The sequence below is a fragment of the Plasmodium coatneyi genome, chromosome 11 (genome assembly GCF_001680005.1).
Source record: "Plasmodium coatneyi strain Hackeri chromosome 11, complete sequence".
Lineage (NCBI taxonomy): Eukaryota > Apicomplexa > Aconoidasida > Haemosporida > Plasmodiidae > Plasmodium > Plasmodium coatneyi.
Genome location: NC_033566.1, coordinates 463,241 through 481,579, shown reverse-complemented (window position 1 = coordinate 481,579; position 18,339 = coordinate 463,241). Strand labels below are relative to the sequence as shown.

At 41.1% G+C, this 18,339-nt stretch overlaps 5 protein-coding genes across 5 annotated transcripts; 3 read left to right on the top strand and 2 right to left on the bottom strand.

Annotated features, from left to right (window-relative positions):
* Positions 1–1,184: 1,184 nt before the first annotated feature.
* PCOAH_00032810 (KIR protein) lies at positions 1,185–3,185 on the top strand (the record flags this gene model as incomplete). The annotated part of the gene is made up of 3 exons (XM_020060076.1): positions 1,185–1,754; positions 1,904–2,707; positions 2,907–3,185. The coding sequence occupies 3 exons, from the start codon at positions 1,185–1,187 to the stop codon at positions 3,183–3,185; spliced, it is 1,653 nt and encodes a 550-aa protein (XP_019915808.1).
* A 1,285-nt stretch (positions 3,186–4,470) lies between these two features.
* On the top strand, positions 4,471–11,080 carry PCOAH_00032800 (Malaria antigen; the record flags this gene model as incomplete). Its single annotated transcript, XM_020060075.1, has 6 exons — positions 4,471–9,249; positions 9,378–9,431; positions 9,531–9,620; positions 9,798–9,896; positions 10,129–10,232; positions 10,483–11,080. The coding sequence occupies 6 exons, from the start codon at positions 4,471–4,473 to the stop codon at positions 11,078–11,080; spliced, it is 5,724 nt and encodes a 1,907-aa protein (XP_019915961.1).
* A 902-nt stretch (positions 11,081–11,982) lies between these two features.
* Positions 11,983–14,022, top strand: PCOAH_00032790 (Uncharacterized protein; the record flags this gene model as incomplete). The annotated part of the gene is made up of 9 exons (XM_020060074.1): positions 11,983–12,156; positions 12,290–12,353; positions 12,492–12,557; positions 12,672–12,713; positions 12,998–13,042; positions 13,175–13,259; positions 13,367–13,472; positions 13,668–13,785; positions 13,905–14,022. 9 exons carry the CDS (start codon positions 11,995–11,997, stop codon positions 13,925–13,927), a joined length of 711 nt encoding a protein of 236 aa, XP_019915663.1.
* A 206-nt stretch (positions 14,023–14,228) lies between these two features.
* On the bottom strand, positions 14,229–14,797 carry PCOAH_00032780 (Actin-depolymerizing factor; the record flags this gene model as incomplete). Its single annotated transcript, XM_020060073.1, has 2 exons — positions 14,229–14,443; positions 14,581–14,797. 2 exons carry the CDS (start codon positions 14,795–14,797, stop codon positions 14,229–14,231), a joined length of 432 nt encoding a protein of 143 aa, XP_019916046.1.
* A 650-nt stretch (positions 14,798–15,447) lies between these two features.
* PCOAH_00032770 (Uncharacterized protein) lies at positions 15,448–18,214 on the bottom strand (the record flags this gene model as incomplete). Its single annotated transcript, XM_020060072.1, has 12 exons — positions 15,448–15,536; positions 15,794–15,842; positions 15,972–16,018; positions 16,198–16,325; positions 16,468–16,529; positions 16,665–16,785; positions 16,891–17,066; positions 17,169–17,263; positions 17,406–17,454; positions 17,709–17,873; positions 17,983–18,042; positions 18,155–18,214. The coding sequence occupies 12 exons, from the start codon at positions 18,212–18,214 to the stop codon at positions 15,448–15,450; spliced, it is 1,101 nt and encodes a 366-aa protein (XP_019915962.1).
* Between the last annotated feature and the right edge of the window lie 125 nt (positions 18,215–18,339).

Below are 18,339 nucleotides of genomic sequence, written 5' to 3'. Positions count from 1 at the left end.
TCTCTCTCTTTTGAACAGAAAAAATATGTGAGCAGAAAAGATGTGAGCATATATATTTGTACTGCACTCCTCTTATTTATTCTGTAAATGTGCACCCTTCCCTGAGCACCTAGACGAATGTGCACTTATTCCGGAAAAGGAAGAAAGGGTATAGGGAAGAGTGTGCTCCTTTTTTTTTGTTTGAATTATGCAATACGTGCATGTATTAACAATTTTTCAATGAACTCCTCTTTAAACATAACAATAAAGCATAAAAGTATGTAGTACATGTATGATAAATGTTTCGTCAAATAGAAAAAAGGTGTGCTTATATACACATAATAGGAGAGAAGTGTACATAATAATGGAAAGCTCCAAATGAACACATGCACACAATGCACAAAGTGTACACAAAGAAATATAATACATAGATACACAGATTGAACATATGGAGGAGCATTTTGGAATTCCTTCCTCCTTCCCGTCCTTGCTTTCCATTCATTATTATTTCTCTATTTTCTGTTCCTTCATTCATATTTCTGTTTTATTTATATATACAGAAAATTGATATATGTGCATTTAATATATGATCGGTCCTTAAAATATAAGCAGTGTGTATTATAAAGAGAGTAGATATTTGATATATGCTTATAATAAGGGGGAAGAGTAAAATTTGTATATTTGCTCCCTAAATGTATTAACAGTTTACAGAAACAAAATATATACAGAGACATAGATGAACAATGCCAGGAGGGGTAAGAAAGAATATTGGGAAGGGGGGCAAATATTGTGGGGGATTCTTCCATTTTATATGCAACATAGATAATTGCACAATGTGCGCGTATAATATTTCAGATACAACGATGTGATGTAATTTGATGGGGTGTAATGCAGAATAATAATAATAATGAGGAGGAGGAAGAGTGTGTGAGAGGAAATATAATAAATGAAAGTATATATATGTCCATATATATAAATATATATATGTAGATATGTATATATATGTATATGTACATTCCACTATCCACCAACTGCAGTTGCTGGTTCCATTTCCGGGGAGTGTACTTTCAAGAACCGAATTCTATGATAAATTCACCAGGGTTCCTAGGGACGTATGTAATTCTGATGTTCCCTGGCCTAATGATTGGGAAAATAAATTGAAGAGTGAATTAAGTGATTACATCGGACTCCGTGAATCCTGGGACATGATTGTAAGAGCCTACTGTTACGCATATAAAAGAAAGAAAGAAAATGAGTCCAATGGCGATGTGCAATTTAAGGATGCACCCTGTTATTTCTTTTATTATTGGATAGAGAAACTAGTCCCTAAGGAAACACACACCTCTGAATTGCCGGATTTCTTGGGGAAATTTTACAAAACGCTAGATAGTACTGCGGGTGAAAATTGGTGTAAGGTTACATACGAAGATCCTGACATAAACACATTCGCTCTGAGGAAAGGAGTACATGATTTTACCTATGATTATGATAAAATACAGAACAATGTAAAACAAAATGGGTCTACACGTGGTTCCGAATATATCGGGTACCTGAATGGAATTGATTCAGCATGTAGAATTGTGAGTGCAGGTTGCCCCAAGGAAGGCAACAGTGATCCATATTGTGCGGATTTCAATAAGGAATATAGAGTGTACTGTGAACAGAAAGTACAGGAACTTAGAGCACAACTGAATAATCCAAACCAGGCCGGATCCTCGGGCAGCTTCTCGGATGCCGACGTGGTAAGTAGAGTGAGTGCAAACCAATGGTATAGTGTTAGTTTTCTTAGTGATGAATGTGGGGAAAATACTGCAAATTATGTTCTCTTTCGCATGAATGAATCAATGTGTACATGTAATATTTTTATTCATGATCGTACCATGACAATGTGGGAATATACTTAATTTTACAATTATATTCATAGGACTGCAGTTTGGATAAATTGCCCTCCAGAAGAATATACGGAAAATTCGAGGAAGAAGAAGGGGAGGATGTCGTGGATGGTGAAATTGTGTGTAAGGTGGACACGGTGGAAACAAATTTAACGCCTGTATTAAGCAACTATGGAGAAATGAAGAAATATACTAAAAAAATTGCAAAAGCTTGGTGTAAGGCAATTAGTGGGGCAACAGAGGCGAAAGGGGAAAAGAAAGTGGATAATGTTGTATATTATTCTTTATATTATTGGCTGGGAGGTAAAGTATGGGAAAGTGGAAGGAATGATAAGCCGCTCCCAGATGTTATGAGTGAAATTTACCTTGCACTTGAGACGGCGTCTCATGGTATTACTCGTGTGCCTACCTGCACCGAGAATATTGACCAAAACCTATTCAACAAAATGAAAAAAGTATTCGAATATTACTATGACTATGGAACTATAAAGGACTGCATACAGAAATCTCAGACGTCCGAATCCAACTGTATTCAAGAGTATTCCAGTTATCTACAGGAAGCTGTTACTGCATATAACGGAATGGAGCAGTACTGTGATGGGAAGGATAATGTTCTCAGGAGGATATGTTGTAAATATTTTAATGAAATTTCCAATAGCAGTGGTGGAACCAATATCCCAAAGCCATCAGAATTAAAATCTGAATTAGACCGTATACAGGAAACTGCAATGCTTGAGGCAGAAGCGGCATCCTCGACCACTACCCCTACCGCTCCTATAATCTCTTCTATACTTGGATTATTAGGAATCCCAACACTGGGATTCTACCTATATAAAGTAATTACCACTTTACACACACAATTTAAAATATAAATAATAACAGCAGTTTATTAATATTTTTCCTCCCCACCTCTTTTCTTTTTTTTTTAAAACAATGAATATAAGAAGTTGTTTCATATATATGTAATTCATATTCCTGAACCCTCCCTTTTTCTTCTTTTTCTTTCTTCACTTCTCTTTCTTTTCTTTCTTTCAGTACAATCTTCTACCTCCTGGGATAAAAAACTTCTTTGGAGGAGGAAGGAGCAGCAACAACTTCGGCAACAGAAAGATAAGATCCGTCAGACGCAACTTCGATACGCTTACGGAATACACAACAGAGAACGCTTCAACAATAGGTCCAACGGAGTATTCAACTGAGCATTCAACAGTAGAATCAATAGATAACTCTACCATCTATAATGGTCCATCCAGAAAAGAAAGAACAAATAATACAACCGACCGTCGGAAGAATATAAGTTACCAGAATATGTAACATTAAATACAGTGTGTCCCCCTTGGGGGAGAGGAATATAAATAATCATAGGGTTCATAAAGTGTGATGGTAGGATGGCATTTCCTCCTTTCCTTTTTTTTTTTTTCTTTTCTCTCAACGATTGTGTTAAACTCTGCACCCCATGGTCTTTGTGCTTTGTGTCGCCTTGCGTTCTGTTGTGTGCCAAGCTATGCCATTTCTTCCTTTTTTGTTTTTCTTCTTCTTTTTTTTTTTTTTTTTTTGTCTTATTAGTAAACAGTAGAACGATATATATAACGCATAATAGTCCGTATGAAAAAGAAGCAAAAAAATTAAAAATAAAAGTAAAAAGAAGAGAATGTGGAAAAAAGAAAAAGAATGAAGACACAGGAAAAGAAAAAGCTAAAATGTATTAAAAGTAAGCCCGTTATAAAATGAAGCATTCCGGATGGGTTCATCACAGTTGGAAGGAAAATAAATTCCTTTTAATTTCTTCAACACGCTGCATTAATAACCTTGTTGGTGTCCCCTTCCATATATATTTATTTTTTTTTCTTGCGAGCATGTAATTCGCGCATCCTATCCATCATCAGTGACGTTCCGCTAAAAAAAGGAGGTAGTTCAAAAAAAAAGAAAAATGCAAAATGCAAAAAGTGCACGCTTAAAAAAAAGCGGTACAACATAGCAAATTTTTTTTTTCCCATTTTATATTTTGCTTCATGTGTATAAAAAATTTCCCGCCCATGCGTGATTTTTTTTCTTTTTTTTTGTGAATTCATGTTCAAAATAAAAATATACTCAACTTTTCTTTGTGTGATGTGAAAAATGACGAATAGTCATAACAGTGAATGTTAGCGGAGCTCATTCCTCCTTATGATGAAAAATTGCAATCATTTTTTTTTTTTTTTCCCATTAATGAAAAGAGGGGGATGCTATAAGAGGCATTTTCCCTGTCGAAGTGAGTGCAGAAGTCCATACGTTTGGTGAAAGCAAATTGGGGAAAGTAACCAACGCGCTACATGTTTTTACGGGTTTGTGCGGCGGTTTATGACGAGGCTTTTACACAAGGGGACGTGCCCCATAAGCAGACACATAATCGCACAATGGTATATCGATGAAAATACAATTTTGTGTCAAAAAGAGAAAAAAAGAAAATGAGGATATCTCCCTGAGGAGTAGCGGCAGCTATTTAAATTAACTGTCATACGTTCAATAATAGCTCCCCAAATTTGTGGACTAACCAAACAGCGAGGGAACCTCCCCGTGGAGCTCCATCAACCCCTCATTCGGCATTAACAGGTTGAAGATGAAGTCGAATAGCCAATGCCCACCCCAAAACAACGACAACTACCGAAACAACACACCAGATAATGACAAAGGTGTAAGCAATGAAAGTACCCCTCGCTATGCTCTAACCAGTAATAATGCAAACATGCTCCCTAGGAGTATGGATGAAAGTCGTCACAACCCATCGAATGGCGCACCGATGAGTCAGAGCAGCAGAGGGGGAACTACAAATAATGTTATGAAAATTTTGTCGAAATCCTCCCCCCTTAATTATTCCTTAAATAATCACACGTTTTATAACCAGCACAATATGCTCCATAGTAACAATAGCATGAGCAAAAGTACGTATGGAAGTGCGAACAGCCAGTCAATGGTGAATAATGTGAAGATGGTAAGTGCTATGCGGAAGGCAGATGACAATTTATCTCACAACATGAATGACACCCTGAACAAACCTTTCCGCCCCATGAATTATAGCAATTTACCCAGTAATATCAGAGGACGAGCGGGTGAAAACGTGGGGAACTTATCCCAAATGCCTTATCGCAATGTTATGCAAAATAATAATAATGAGGCAGTTGTAAAAAATGGACTCATGTCACCCGAATTGAGCAATACTGCTAATGGGGACACCCCCCGCAGTATCAACAATGTTAATAATTTAAGTAGAATAAACGCGGCGGATTTTATTTCCCGCGTGAATGCGCCTGGCCAGATGAATAGCATAAAGGGGAGGAACAGTGGCGTGATGAACGCTGCTGCTTCTAGCAGTGGTAAGGCATTTTCAAATTTGAGCTCTATGCATGGCAGTATGAACATGGCCCCATTCAGCGCTGCCCAAGGTTATCCTCTAGTTAGCGGTAACAACGGTGGTAGGAACAATATGCACATTGTGAGCGGCATGGGCGAGATGACCTCCTTAGCCAATCTGAACAGAGCCAATTACAACATGGGCAATTTAAAAAGTTCCATGGGGTATATAAACAGAGGTAGCGCAAGTGGCGGCAAAATTATGAGCTCAAATGTGAGCTCAAATTTAAGCTCCAATTTGAGCGGTTACCCAGGAGCGTTGAGCAGCCACAATAAGGATAACATGGAAATTATGCAAGCCAGTGGAAACAGCCCCAGCAACGCAAAAACCATTGAGGCCCCCCAAAAGAGGAGCTACAGAAAGAGCAATAGCAAAGTTAACCCAAACGAGCGAAATGAAGCAGAAGTTAAAGACAACAACGGTGTCGTTAGTAACGTACCAGTCATGCATAATCACCTTATAAGTGACATGCGTTCCAGTCCAGCCTTGAAGGACCAGTACGGGTCCCTCGTACAAAATGGAAAAAATAATCCAAGTCGGGAACCGTACAGTGTACACAACCAGGGTAGCAATTTTTACGGTAACGCAAATGCAGGGGGAACGGCTCAGGGAATACACAACGTGAACGGCGGCATGCAGCGTGGCCCTCCCGGATACTACCCCAGCAGCAAGGCACAGATGAGCCCCAATGTCGGCGCCAATGAGCAGAATGCGAATCTCCTAAGCGGCAAGAATTTCTTGCAAGCCGTAGGAAGTATCCCAGGAGTACAAAACAAGAATGATTGGACCTCCCAGTATAACGCCAATAACGTCCAAGGGGATAAAGCAGAAAATGGAAGAACTAACAACGTCCAAGGTGACCCGAATGAGGACACAAATTCCTTGATGAATAATAATGCTATATCACCGGAGAAAACGAAAAAGAGAAAGAGAAAGGAGAAAGGGATGGAACAGGACACCCCCCCCAAGGTTACTAAGAGGAAAAGTAAAAATGCGCAAAATAACCCTGAGCAGACTATGATAACGAACAACGATGCGAATTGTTTACAGGACGTGGCGAGTAGCCTCTTGGATAATCCCATACCAAATTGTGCGAACGGTGCAGAAATGATTAACGATCCATCGAATAACAAAATGTCGAAGAGAAAGCCAAAAACTGACGAACCAAAAAGAGGGAGAAAAAAAAAGATGGAATCAACAAATGCAGGAAGTAGTTACCCATCGGGGGAACAAAACAACGGGGCGAGTCAAACAGGTGAATATCTCACAGAAGATCGAAACGGATTCTACATCAGTTCTAGTGTGGCACAAGAAAATATGAAAAGCGGTGTGATGAACACGTATGGAAATGCTAACTATTTGAATAACCCCACTAGCGCGTCTCCTCAGAGTAACTATTATAACAGTTTTAATAAAGACAAACTAGCGGAAGTACCTAACGTACGTAGCAACTGGGGTGAAAGGGAAAACATAAGAATGATGAACGGCAACCAGGTAGACGGCGCAGTTAACCCGTACATTGTAAAAGGCGTTAGTTACAACCCTAACGTATCAAATGGTAACACCAGCATGAACGAGTTCATGAATGAACAGTTTAGGGAGAATAATAATGCGCAGATCCTACGCGATGCACACTTGGGTAATAGTGCCCAGGGAGTTACACACAGTTACATGGGAGTCGAAGCGAACAAACAGATGAATGAGAATTTAACCCACATGGTAGCGCAAAAGGGAAACAACGAAATGTATAAGAAGGAGCAATTATTACGGAAGGATCAAGTGAGTGTTGACGCCAAATTTGTTTGGCTGTTTTTAAATAAAGAATTCAGTGAAAATAAAAATAAGTATGCTCGCTTTTTGCCTCTCTTTAATAGTTACTACCCGAGTAAGCTGAACGAGTTGATTCGCCAATTAGAGGAGTACTCCTTGCTAAGCTATGCACATGTTATGAATGGTGCGCTCGCGCTGCAGAGGATCTACTTGGGAGGCCTTACCCCCAGCGTGGTGGCAACTGGAGACCATGCCACCAGCAACATGAACGCCTCGAATGCTGCTAATACCGCTAATGCAGCTAATGCAGCTAATGCGGCAGCTTGCCCAAGCAGTGGCTACAGCGACGGTCACATCGACAATAAGCTACTGAACAATATAAATAGCAATTTTAATGAGCTCATAAAAAACTTTAGCATTGAAAGTGGACCCGCTCCGAACGCCCCTGTTGGAGGGGGAGAAAATACGGGGAAGGGAAGGAGAGGCAGAAAGAGTGATAACACTGCTGGGAAGACCAAGAAGGAGGGCGCCCCGAGGGGCAGACGCCCGAAGAAGGGTACTACCACGGAGAATATCAGCGGCGCGCAAATTGACAGTAGCGTCAATGTGGAGGGAAGAGTGGTCTGTGAAAACGACAACGATAAGGTGGCCAATGCGCCGACTGAACCAGGAACAAGCAACAAAAACGCCTCCACTAATGATGGCACACCCCAACTGTTGATAAACGAACAAGGACAAATGGTACCTGTAGACAGTGCACAAGCGGGGCAAGCAACGAACAGCTACATCCTCAATCTGAATGGATCGATGATTAGTGAAAAGGCCAATGATGTGATGAACCTCATAAACAGTAAAAATGAATACGGCTCTATTTATAAAGGAAGCGAAAATTCAATTGGGAAAGGAGTGACCAACTTATGTGACACAATGAGCTATCACCAGGGGAATTTTCCAAAGGATGAAAATGATCTGAACAAAGTTGGTAACACGTTAATAAATGATGTGAACAGTTCAGGTAAAAATGGAAAAGTGAGAAAGTATAGGAAAAAAAAGGATAACAACAATTTGGCGTCAGAAAATAAAGGGGACATAGCAACATCTGCCTTGGACAGCACCTGCATGGAAAGTGAAAAAAAAAAGAGAAAAAAAAAGAATGACCCCCCGAGTATTAGTGAACATACCATAAGTGCCCCAAATGGGGTTAGCATTTCTTCCCAGAATGGTCACGTGAATACGTTAAGCGACCTTCCTGTTGAGGTGAAAGGAAGGGAAAACATGATTGAGACGTATCCAAATGGTGTGGAAGCTGCATGTGCAGGTGATAATGAAGACCCTTCGGCGACGTATCTGCTAAATTGCGTCGTCGATGATTACAATAAGGAGATGAGCAAGAGGAAGAGAAAGGGGAGCAGTAAGGAGCCGAATGAATCAAAGAGAAAGGCTACAACGAAGGACGTGGTGAAGAAGGAGAAGACAGATGGTAGGGGTAAAAACAGGACGAAAAAAATACAGGAGGTGCAAAAAGAGGAAGAAGGGCAGATTGAGGAGTACCTAAATAGGGAAATGTACGCCTTAGAATATGAACGTTTTGCCAATGCGAACAACCAGAATAGGAGCGAGAATTTCAATCTCCCCACGCGAAGAAGAAAACAATTAAGGAAACGTTTCCTTCAACAAGAAAATAGGCTCTACCACCATATGAGGGGTGCCCACCTTGTGAACAAAAACTTAAGTAAACATATAAGATTAAGTATGATCAATGCTATTAAGAAGAAATATAAACGTTTCAACTTTTGCGTAAATAAAGTCTTCAGAAAAAGAAACATAAACGATATTATCGCCTTAAACGAAAATTTAAATAATAACAGAGACCTTTTGGTCTTATTCAAAAGGGGGGATGTACGTAACTTAAAAAAGTTGAACTTCTCCTTCTTCATGAATAAATTGGAGATGCAAAAAATAGACATGATTATAATGAAGAGGATACAAATGTGCGCACAGAATATGAAGAACAGTTTAGGATTTACGTGCGTTATAAATAACGTGGAAAAAATTGTAGAGTTGTTGAAGAAAGCATTTAAAGATCGGCTACAGTTGATGTGGCCGATGATCGAATTTTCCAGCAAGTATAGGCTGGACCAGTACTTCCATCTGTTGACAAAAAATAGGATGAATTCGCAGTCCAGGTTTAAGCACACTCGGCTGTTCGTGCATCAGGTGTGTTCTTTATCATCTTTTCTACAGGGTATTCTACGTTGATCTGTGAATATTTGTGTATTCCATTCTGGTGCACACCCTTTTTTGTGCCAAGCTCATCATTTTTTTTTCTCTTCCTCTTCATTCAGAACATAGCCCCCCTGATAGCCTACTTCAACCAGAGGACCATTGACGACAAAATTGTAAGTGCGCGAAATGATCCGTAGATATGTGCAGGACTCTGTATTAGTGTGTAGAGATGACCTACCATGTAATTTATTTTTACTTTTATTTCCCCGCAGGTGGAATACTTGAGGAGCCAAATAAGGCCGAAAAAGAGGAGGAGGAAAAATAAGAACAAGGATCCCTTCTCGGAGGATAAATCATTCGACGTAATTTTTGGAGTGACCATCGCAGCATTTACCCTTGGCGTTTTGTACCTTTACAGAGGGGCGCAAACAGGGTGCATCCCCCCATATGATATAGCTGCATTTGTATAGCGAGTGGTCATTTAATTGCCCCAACAATGCCACTTACAATATTCGCCCTTCTTTTTTCCCCTATTTTAGTTACTCAAAACGATGAACACCATCACGTCGAATAATTTCACGACGGAGAGCCTGCTCAACTTGGAGACGGCGCGAACCAAGGCTAGCGAGTTTGCCTTTGTAAGTTGAACTGGGCCCCGCGTGCCGGTGCTGTGGTGGGAAACGAACTGGGTTAATTTTGTGCCACCCCCTTCTAACACGTACCACGGGGAAGTGGATGTCCATTTGGGAGGCGCCCGAGGGACTTGCACACACATGCACGTACGCACGTATGAACGAACGTATACACGTGGTGATGTTTCCCTGTTGACGCCACTTTTTCTCATACCCCCCTCTCGTGCCCACTTCTTAGGTCGGTTATAACCAAAAGAGGCTCCTGACACAGGTCACCCCCTATGACTACAAGAACATTCTCAATTCTGAGTTCTGTAACAAACTGTTTACCATGAAATGGAGGTAAGGGAGATATACATGTGTGTGTGTCTTCTGTGAGAGGTGCCTTCTCTGTCGCTCCTCCAAAGGAAGTTATTTATTCGCTATGTTCATGCACATTGTTAGAAGTGGCCTCCACGTATTTGCGATTATTAACAAGCGCACACATGAAGGGGGGTTTTCACTTTTATGTACTGCATGTGAGCTGCCGCTTATGTGAAAATGCCCACACACCCACATGCTCTGTTCCTTTCTCTTTTTTTTTTTCCTCAAGGGAACAACAAGCATTGTTTATCAACCACCTGCATTTCGACATGGTCCCTGATAATGAAGAGACAAAGAATCACTTCGAAAAAGTGTACATGAGGTATATGGGCTACAATGAAAAGAAGTTAGCAGATAAAATGGAAGATAAGGCAAAGCCAAGGAAACCCAAGTCTAAAAATGATATTGTAGAGGGAGTTAAGGCTGAGGGCAAACCAAAAACCACAAGGAAAAGAAAGACGAACAAGAATAATGAAGATGCTGAGAAGGAACCGAAAATTGTTAAACCGAGGAGGAAATATGAACGGGTGAAACCTAGGAAGAGTAAAAATCAGAGTGGGAATGCAGAGGCCGACCAGGGGGTACAGGGTGCTGAAGTAGCGCAGAATGTGGGAGACGATCATAATGCCTCAACTGGCGTCAACCCCCCGAATGACTTCACGGTCAAGGAAGGCACATCCAATAGGAAGGGACGCAAACCAAGAGAACAAAAAGCGAAAAGTAAAAGCAAAAATGCACAAAATAATGACCTGACCCTTTTGAAGGGCGATCCCAATGCGGTCATTCAGGCAAGCATAGACTTCATGGATCCCAACATGTTTACCTAAAATGGGTGCACTGTCCAGGAAGAGCAGATCAAATTGATTCTCACACATATGTGGGATAATGTTTTCGTTTTTTTTTTCTTTTTTTTTGTGAGGAAAACTGTAATTTGATGTATTTCGCCGTCAGCACGTGCGGTTAGGACGTGCTAGGTGGGCATTTGTTTTGATTAACCTTTGTTTTACTTTTTACAACCGTTTGGGTATATTTCACGGAGGTGCTGCAAGGGAAACGTTTGCACATGCCTCCTAAGAAGGCCAGTGTGAGTTGGCGCGTAGGCATGTCCATTTATGTCCACATAGGTACTAATGCGTCAACCGTTTGGACTCCCCTAATTTTTTTTTGTGGTCTTTTTTTTTTTTTTTCTTGCACAAACTTGGCTCGATGGTTCACGTCATTGAGCGCATTTTTCAACCTCAAATTGGTAGGCAAATGTCGTATCCTTTTGGGAGCCTTTTTTCGCACTCTCACATTTTGGCTGATAAACCCGTAAAATAACTCCAAGGAAGGTGATTCATTTGGGAGGTCAATTAAATGGAGAACCTCCTTCCTGCGAACGTTGCTCACGCAAATGTATATACACATGTGGTATCTTCAGATAAGTGCATTGCGTGCCAGACGCGAGTTTTTTTTTCTTTTGCAAACTACTTTTACTCGTGGCCGATTGTCCCCTTGGTAAATTTCCCACTATGGTAAAATTTTCCGTTCCTCCCATTTTTTAAGTTCATCTCACCGGATTCTCTTCTGTTGCGCGATGTTGTTAAAAGGTTGTTTCTCCAAAGGGTTGCTTCAATTGTTAAGGAGCGTCAAAACTTTCCTTTATTGTGCCTACATCGAATTTTATTTTTCTATTTTTTTTTTTTTTTTCTTTTTCTTTTCTCAATTGCTTCCCTTTTCTGTCTAATTTGCGAAGGACACCATGATGCTGAATTATTTGTTCTACAGCTCCACCCCCAAGTATGAAAACAAAATTGAAAGGAAAAAAAAAGATGACATGAGTTCTCTGCAAAGTTGTATTGAAAATGCCTCGATTACGCTCATCCTAGTTGGGTCTATAGTGGTGGCCATAAGTGTCTTGATGGTAAGGCTGGCGTAAAATGGGTGGGTCACCACCACAAATGCCTCCCCATGGACCTCTGTCCAAGGGGCATTCCCCCGATATGCTCACATGCCCCATTTGGAAAAACCGCTTCAACCGTTACCCCTTTCCTTAGAGCACATTCTTCGCAGACAACTTAAGGAGTTCAAGTGTGTACAAATTATTTTGTCTTACATCTGGTTCGTTTCTGTTTCGTGTAGTTTAAGCGGGTGCGGTGATTCAACGTCTTACCCATCTCAATGTGTTACCCTTGTGAACACGCACACAAGCTTGGCTATTCTGCACGTTTTCACCATTTCCGCCTTAACGGATCGCAGGACTTTGGCTCGTTATTATAATAGCGCAAGTGTTAACCTTTTTATTTTCCTCAACCATTTTTCAAAGTAATTTGATTCTGTGCGGGGTGTCTGTTATGTATGTCTCTGCAGTTGGCATCTTGGGAGGAAGTTCCCTCGTCATTATTTGCTATTTTTTTTTTTTTTTTCTTTTTTTTGTAGATTCCACGCATTTGTTCTTAAATGACCAAAAAGGGAGTGCAGGTGAACCAATTTGTGCATTCGATCTTCTTTCAGCTTTGGCACCGCATGGTAAAAGAAACAAGTTAGTGTTTGTGTTTTTTTTTTTTTTAGCGCATAAGTGGAATCCCCTTAGCACTGGCCTATTTTTAAGTAACAGACAAGAACGCCATCACAGCGTCTCCGTTCCAGCCTGTGCAGCTGGGCGAGTCTACATGTGCACCATACGCATGTATATTTATTTTCTTATTCCATCGTTTGTATGTTCCCCTCGCGAAATAATACTCATGCCCGTTCCCGACCTGAAGCCAACGTCCTAACCTTCAGCTGCGTGTCCGTCCTGTCCTTTTGCGGTTAAGCTGTGCAGACAAATGAGCGTATAATTCATGAGAGAGAGGAATATACACGTGCCAAACCATCTCTATATTCGCATAGAGACAAACGCGTGCACATCCATTATATGAATCTGCTTCTCACGTGTGTAGGAATATTCTCTTACGTAGTCAGCACGTTTAGTGGGACTAATGGGCGCATGTTGGCTTCCACCATTTTCAGCTTTTCCCTGAATTTGTACGTTAGGGGGGGAAGGAACATAAGATGGCAAATCTGTCCATCCCGTCACTCCTAACATTTTCGTGCAGCCCTCCTTTTTACGTGCTCCATTTTTTTTTTTGCAGAGTGTTCCTGGCCTTCCAGTTTCTATATATACTGTTCCGGATCCACAAAATTAAGGGCATAAAGTTTAGCAAATATCTGCCCTTTTTTTTGCCCGGATTTTCTTGCGTAATGAATAGGAGGAAATACGTGCAGGCCGGCACGGCTAGGCGCATGTGGGGTTCTCTACTTATGGAAGTGCCCTTTTAATGCTTATCCAAATGCATACCCAGAAAAAAAGGCCCCCACTTGCGCTGCAGTTTTACCTACCATTTAACCACCGCTGTACCCGTGCACCGCCACACCCTCCCCCCAACTTTGCAGATGCTAGAATCCATCGCAATGAATGTGAAGCATAAAATGAAACAGAGTCTGCTGGATAAAAAGTCTAAAAGGGGAATGCACAAAAAAAAACTTGAGGACCACGTGATGCACCAGGATGGTAATTTTGCTTGGGGCAACTGTGCAAAGAATGCGCAATATCGCTAAAAAAATGCAGCGCCTTGTTTGTTCTACTTTGTTCTAGTTTTTTTTTTTTTTTTTTTTTTTCACTTTGCGCAGAAAATATATTCTTGATTAACTAAAATGGAGAGGAAACAAAAGACGCCTCATAGGATCCAACGTGTGTAGACCTACTCCCCCACACGTTTCCCTTTACAAGGACCCGTTTCGTGACAACTGAGGGGGAAACACGTGTAAGTATGCACGAACACGCTGAATGTAGTGGCGATCACCACCATCGTTATTACAATTACTGTTCTGGATAAATTGAACTTTTTTTTTAAGGACAAATAAACCTTTTACAATGCTACGTGGGAATCCCTCACCGTGGCATCAGTAACCACTTTGTATTTAAATGTGGGATCATAACCTCGATCAGTCCATTCAGTTGTTTAACATGATGGCCCTCAGCTCCTCCTCGAATTCTTCTATGTCGCATGTTATTTCTAGGCTTTTGAAAATTCCATTGATTTTTTGAACGAGTGATTCTTTGGATGCTGCGTAGAGCATTTTCTCCTTCGCCTTGGCAGAATCGGGGGACCAAAAAATGAAGTAAATTCTGTTCCGCAATACGCCCTCAGGGGTGTGGATAGGCATATCTGTAAGGGGAAGATAAAAAAGGTATAACAGGGAAGTAACGTTACCAGATGGTTCCCCTAATTAGTAATGTAGTGTAAGCTTAGCGCGTGGATGTGCTCTTGACGGAGCTTCCATCTGCTACCTTATGCAGACTCACCCGCGATAATGTATCTACATTCCGTCGCTTTCAAATTATTTCTAATGTCCATTATAATATCCTCAAAGGACGTCAAGTCCGAATCCTGCTGCAACGCATCTACAATGATTTCTTCATAATTTTCAATTCGAAAAAGGATGTACTTGTGTAGGTGCTTCACTTTCAACTTGTTAAATTCGTAGATACACTCGTCCGACACCCTGACGCCTGAAACCATTTTCCCTCTCCTTAGGTTGCTCGTTCTTTTGTGTTGTTCCCTATTTTAGGATTCTTTCCCTACCTCGCTGTCTTATTTGCGCATGCAGGTGCGATATACCTGTTGGACCGTTTTGGTATGCCTCCCCAGGTTTATCATGTGACTGAGTGATTTAAATTTTCCTTCTATCGAGCAGACGCAGCAATGTGTGTCACCACGTGTGCGACGCGGTGTGGAAGTTTTATGATCATAGCTAACATTGCTATTTTTCCCCTTTTTCTTTTTTCTCTTGAAAAGGTGAAACACAATTGGGAGATGCGAGGCACGAATGTAGACAGTTTTTTTTTTTTTTTTTTTTTTTTTTTTTTTTTTTTTTTCCTTTCCCCAGTGCTGGTACACTCTGTAGCAGGAAATTTTGCTTTTACCAAAAAGACGTTATTGCACATGCGCGCGGGTTCAAAAATGGGACACGTGAAAGAAAATTTAAAAAAAAAAAAAAGAAAAGATAAACGTGTATTTGTGGACATATACTTGGTACATGCCTATATAAATTCCCAGTTCAGATAACATGGGGATGCACGAAATGGTGGTATGCCAAAAATGGGAAGACGTGGAAGATTGGGAGAGTCCCCCTGGAAAGGCCAATTATTGGGATGCTCCGGTCAAATTGCTCACAGGGTGAAGTCTATGCATAGTTCATTATTTAGCTGGCAACCTTCCTGCAACTTCATTTTCTCTTCGAACTTTTCGGAAAAATTGCCTAAACGGGGAAGGGGTCATTTTGTCTCGCTATTACGTGGTGTTGGTACTAAAAAGGGCTCCCCTTTTTTATACACAAAATTTGGGGGGAGATAAATTCCTTCCATTAAAAATGTGCACATTCTCCCAGACTGATCATGAATCCAAGTATTGCATCATGTAATAAACATTAGAGGCACCAATACACATGGTGTGTCACACGCAGAATGCACTTTCCAATCAGCGTCCACACGGTGGGCACGTGCACTGGTAACTTACTCGGCCAGATATAAGAGCATGTCGTGTTTGAAGGAATGACACCCATTATCTGCGTGGTCACGAAGGAAGGGGAAGCATGTAACTTAATGCGCGCACAATAATGGGTGGAAATGAATGCCCAGATTAAGTCGTCCTTGTGGGGGTGAAGACAGTGTTCCATTTTTTTTCAAATGCTCACCTTCCAGCATTCTCCTATTAGTTCGGAGCAGAAATAGCCGGCGTCATCTGTGGCGATAGGGATATGGTTGAAAGAAAAAGAAATGTATAAACATAAGCATAAGCACAAACATAAATCCATCTAAATGTACAAAATGGTCGGTGGTGAAGGGTTAGACCAATTCGTACAGATAGGAAAAAAATATATACGTTTGGACGACGTCGCTATATGCACAAATAGGACGTACCACTTTTGGGGGCCAGAAAATTAATTATCTTGAGGTTATATTTTTTCCCTATGGTGTTTTTTAGAAAGTGTAGCAACTTTTTAAGATTCTGTTCAGAGTTGTCCCAGGTTAGGCGTCTCAGAGCAATCCTACGAAAATAGAAATTCGTAAGTTAGTGCATGTGTGTTTGTATGTGCATGCATGGGTACAGGTAAATGTACGCATCTTATATTTTTCCCTTTAGAAGTAACCGCTTTGTGCACATTCGTTAATAAGGATGAATAAACCAACCTGGTGTAGGCCTCGTTCCACCGGTTCTGTCTAAAAAGCTCCCATGGCGTTAGGATGATTCCCTGGGAAGGACGCACAGATTGAGTGAAGCCGCAAGGGCAGTATGTTTTGCCTAAATCGTGGTTGTATATCGGGTACCCTCTCACGCTGGTGTAGTTACATAAGTAGATCTACCAAATACATGTGAACGTTGTTACCATGTTGGATAAGGCCTCCAGGAGAAATATCCCATTTTTGTCATTCCTGAGAATCATGCCTATGTGATCATACTCGCCCCTCGTTATGATTCTCTGCAGCTTCGCAGAAACCACTTTTGACCTGTTGGAAAAAAAAAGGAAGGAAGGATGGAAGAAAGAATTTCATACACACCAGCTGAGTCTATGGTTTAATTAGAATTTTTCCTCCTTCCCCCCAGATGATCACCTGAATAGGACTATGTCGCCCGTGTCCGCAATCGACTCGAATACATCAACCGATATTCTGTCGATTTTCCAAAAGTTACTTTCCGAAAAAATAAAATTCGGCTGACTTATAATTTTATTGCTCGTAATGGAGCTGTTTAGCAAATTGTACCACTCGTGTATTTCCGCGTCTTCACCCTGCGGGGAGAATGGCGTTACCAACGTTGCAGATGAGAAAAGGGGCGGATATATATGTACATCTCCACAAAGTGGGGTCCCTTTTTTTGTACTTAAGCCTACCCTTAAATAAAATCTGAGGCCTGTGTTCCTGGGGGTTAGAATTAGGAGCGACTCCTTCTTGCTGTCGTTCTTGTACATCCTCGATTCGATGCAGTCTGTTGGCACAAAAAAAAAAGAAAAAAAGAAAAGTGAGGTGTAAAATCGGTTAGATCGATATTCAAACGTATATTTATGTGAGCCTGACATTGTTTTTTCAGGAGGATCATCCCCTCGCACGCACTCCTTCTCTAGCGTTACACAGAATGCAGTCTTCGCCACTTCGTTTCCGCTTTATCCCATGTTCGTACTGTATAGTTTTGGAAAAAAAAAAATAAACAGGAATATGGTTAAGGCAGCATGTGTGCGGGAGTTTTTCCTCATTTGTGGTGAACGGTGCAACCACATATTGATCCTTTTTGTGAGTAACTTTTCTACTATCTCCTCTGCATGCAGTCTTTCCTTTATTCATTTCTTCACATTTTACGCCCTTATTTAAGGCACAAAGTGAGCGATACGTGGATACGTTTAGGAGCGCGCACGGAGAAAATACTTCTCTTTTACGTTAATGTCCATGTGGATGAGCTCCAGATCGAGGACGCCTGACGGTCTCAAGCTTTCTTTGCTTTTGAAGTAATATAACTTTTTGTTTTTCAGAAGAAACCACCTTTTGGAGTATCCGCACCAGGAACTTGAACACCTTTTTTCTAGGTAGCCCTCTTTGTGGTACTGCGGGGGGGAGGGTAAAGTGGGCGGTCATAGGTGGGTTGTCACTTATGCGCAATGTACGCAAGTAGGAATACCCATCGGTACGTTGGTGTGTGCCCGCTTCCCTTACCGGTGAGAAATTGTGGCAGGTCGAGCAGAAGACAAAGTCATCGGAAAACTCAAGATATTCCTGCGTTTGGGAGAAATTTTTAATTTTATCTGAAACTCAGGAAAAGTCATAACAGATAGGAAAAGAAAATACCCCTCCATGAATAATTAGGGAACACGCACAACTAAATCACCTGCTTATTTTCATCATTTTGCATGACGTGGTTGCATCCATCTTTCGTTGTTGTTTCCATGAATTGCTCAGTGTTCCAAGTGGTGGGCAAAAATGCGGCGGAGGGAGGGGCGTAATATTCATGAGAAATCAGCCAACTTGGGAATTCCTAATTCGCAATTTGTCATTACAAAAATGATAACGTGA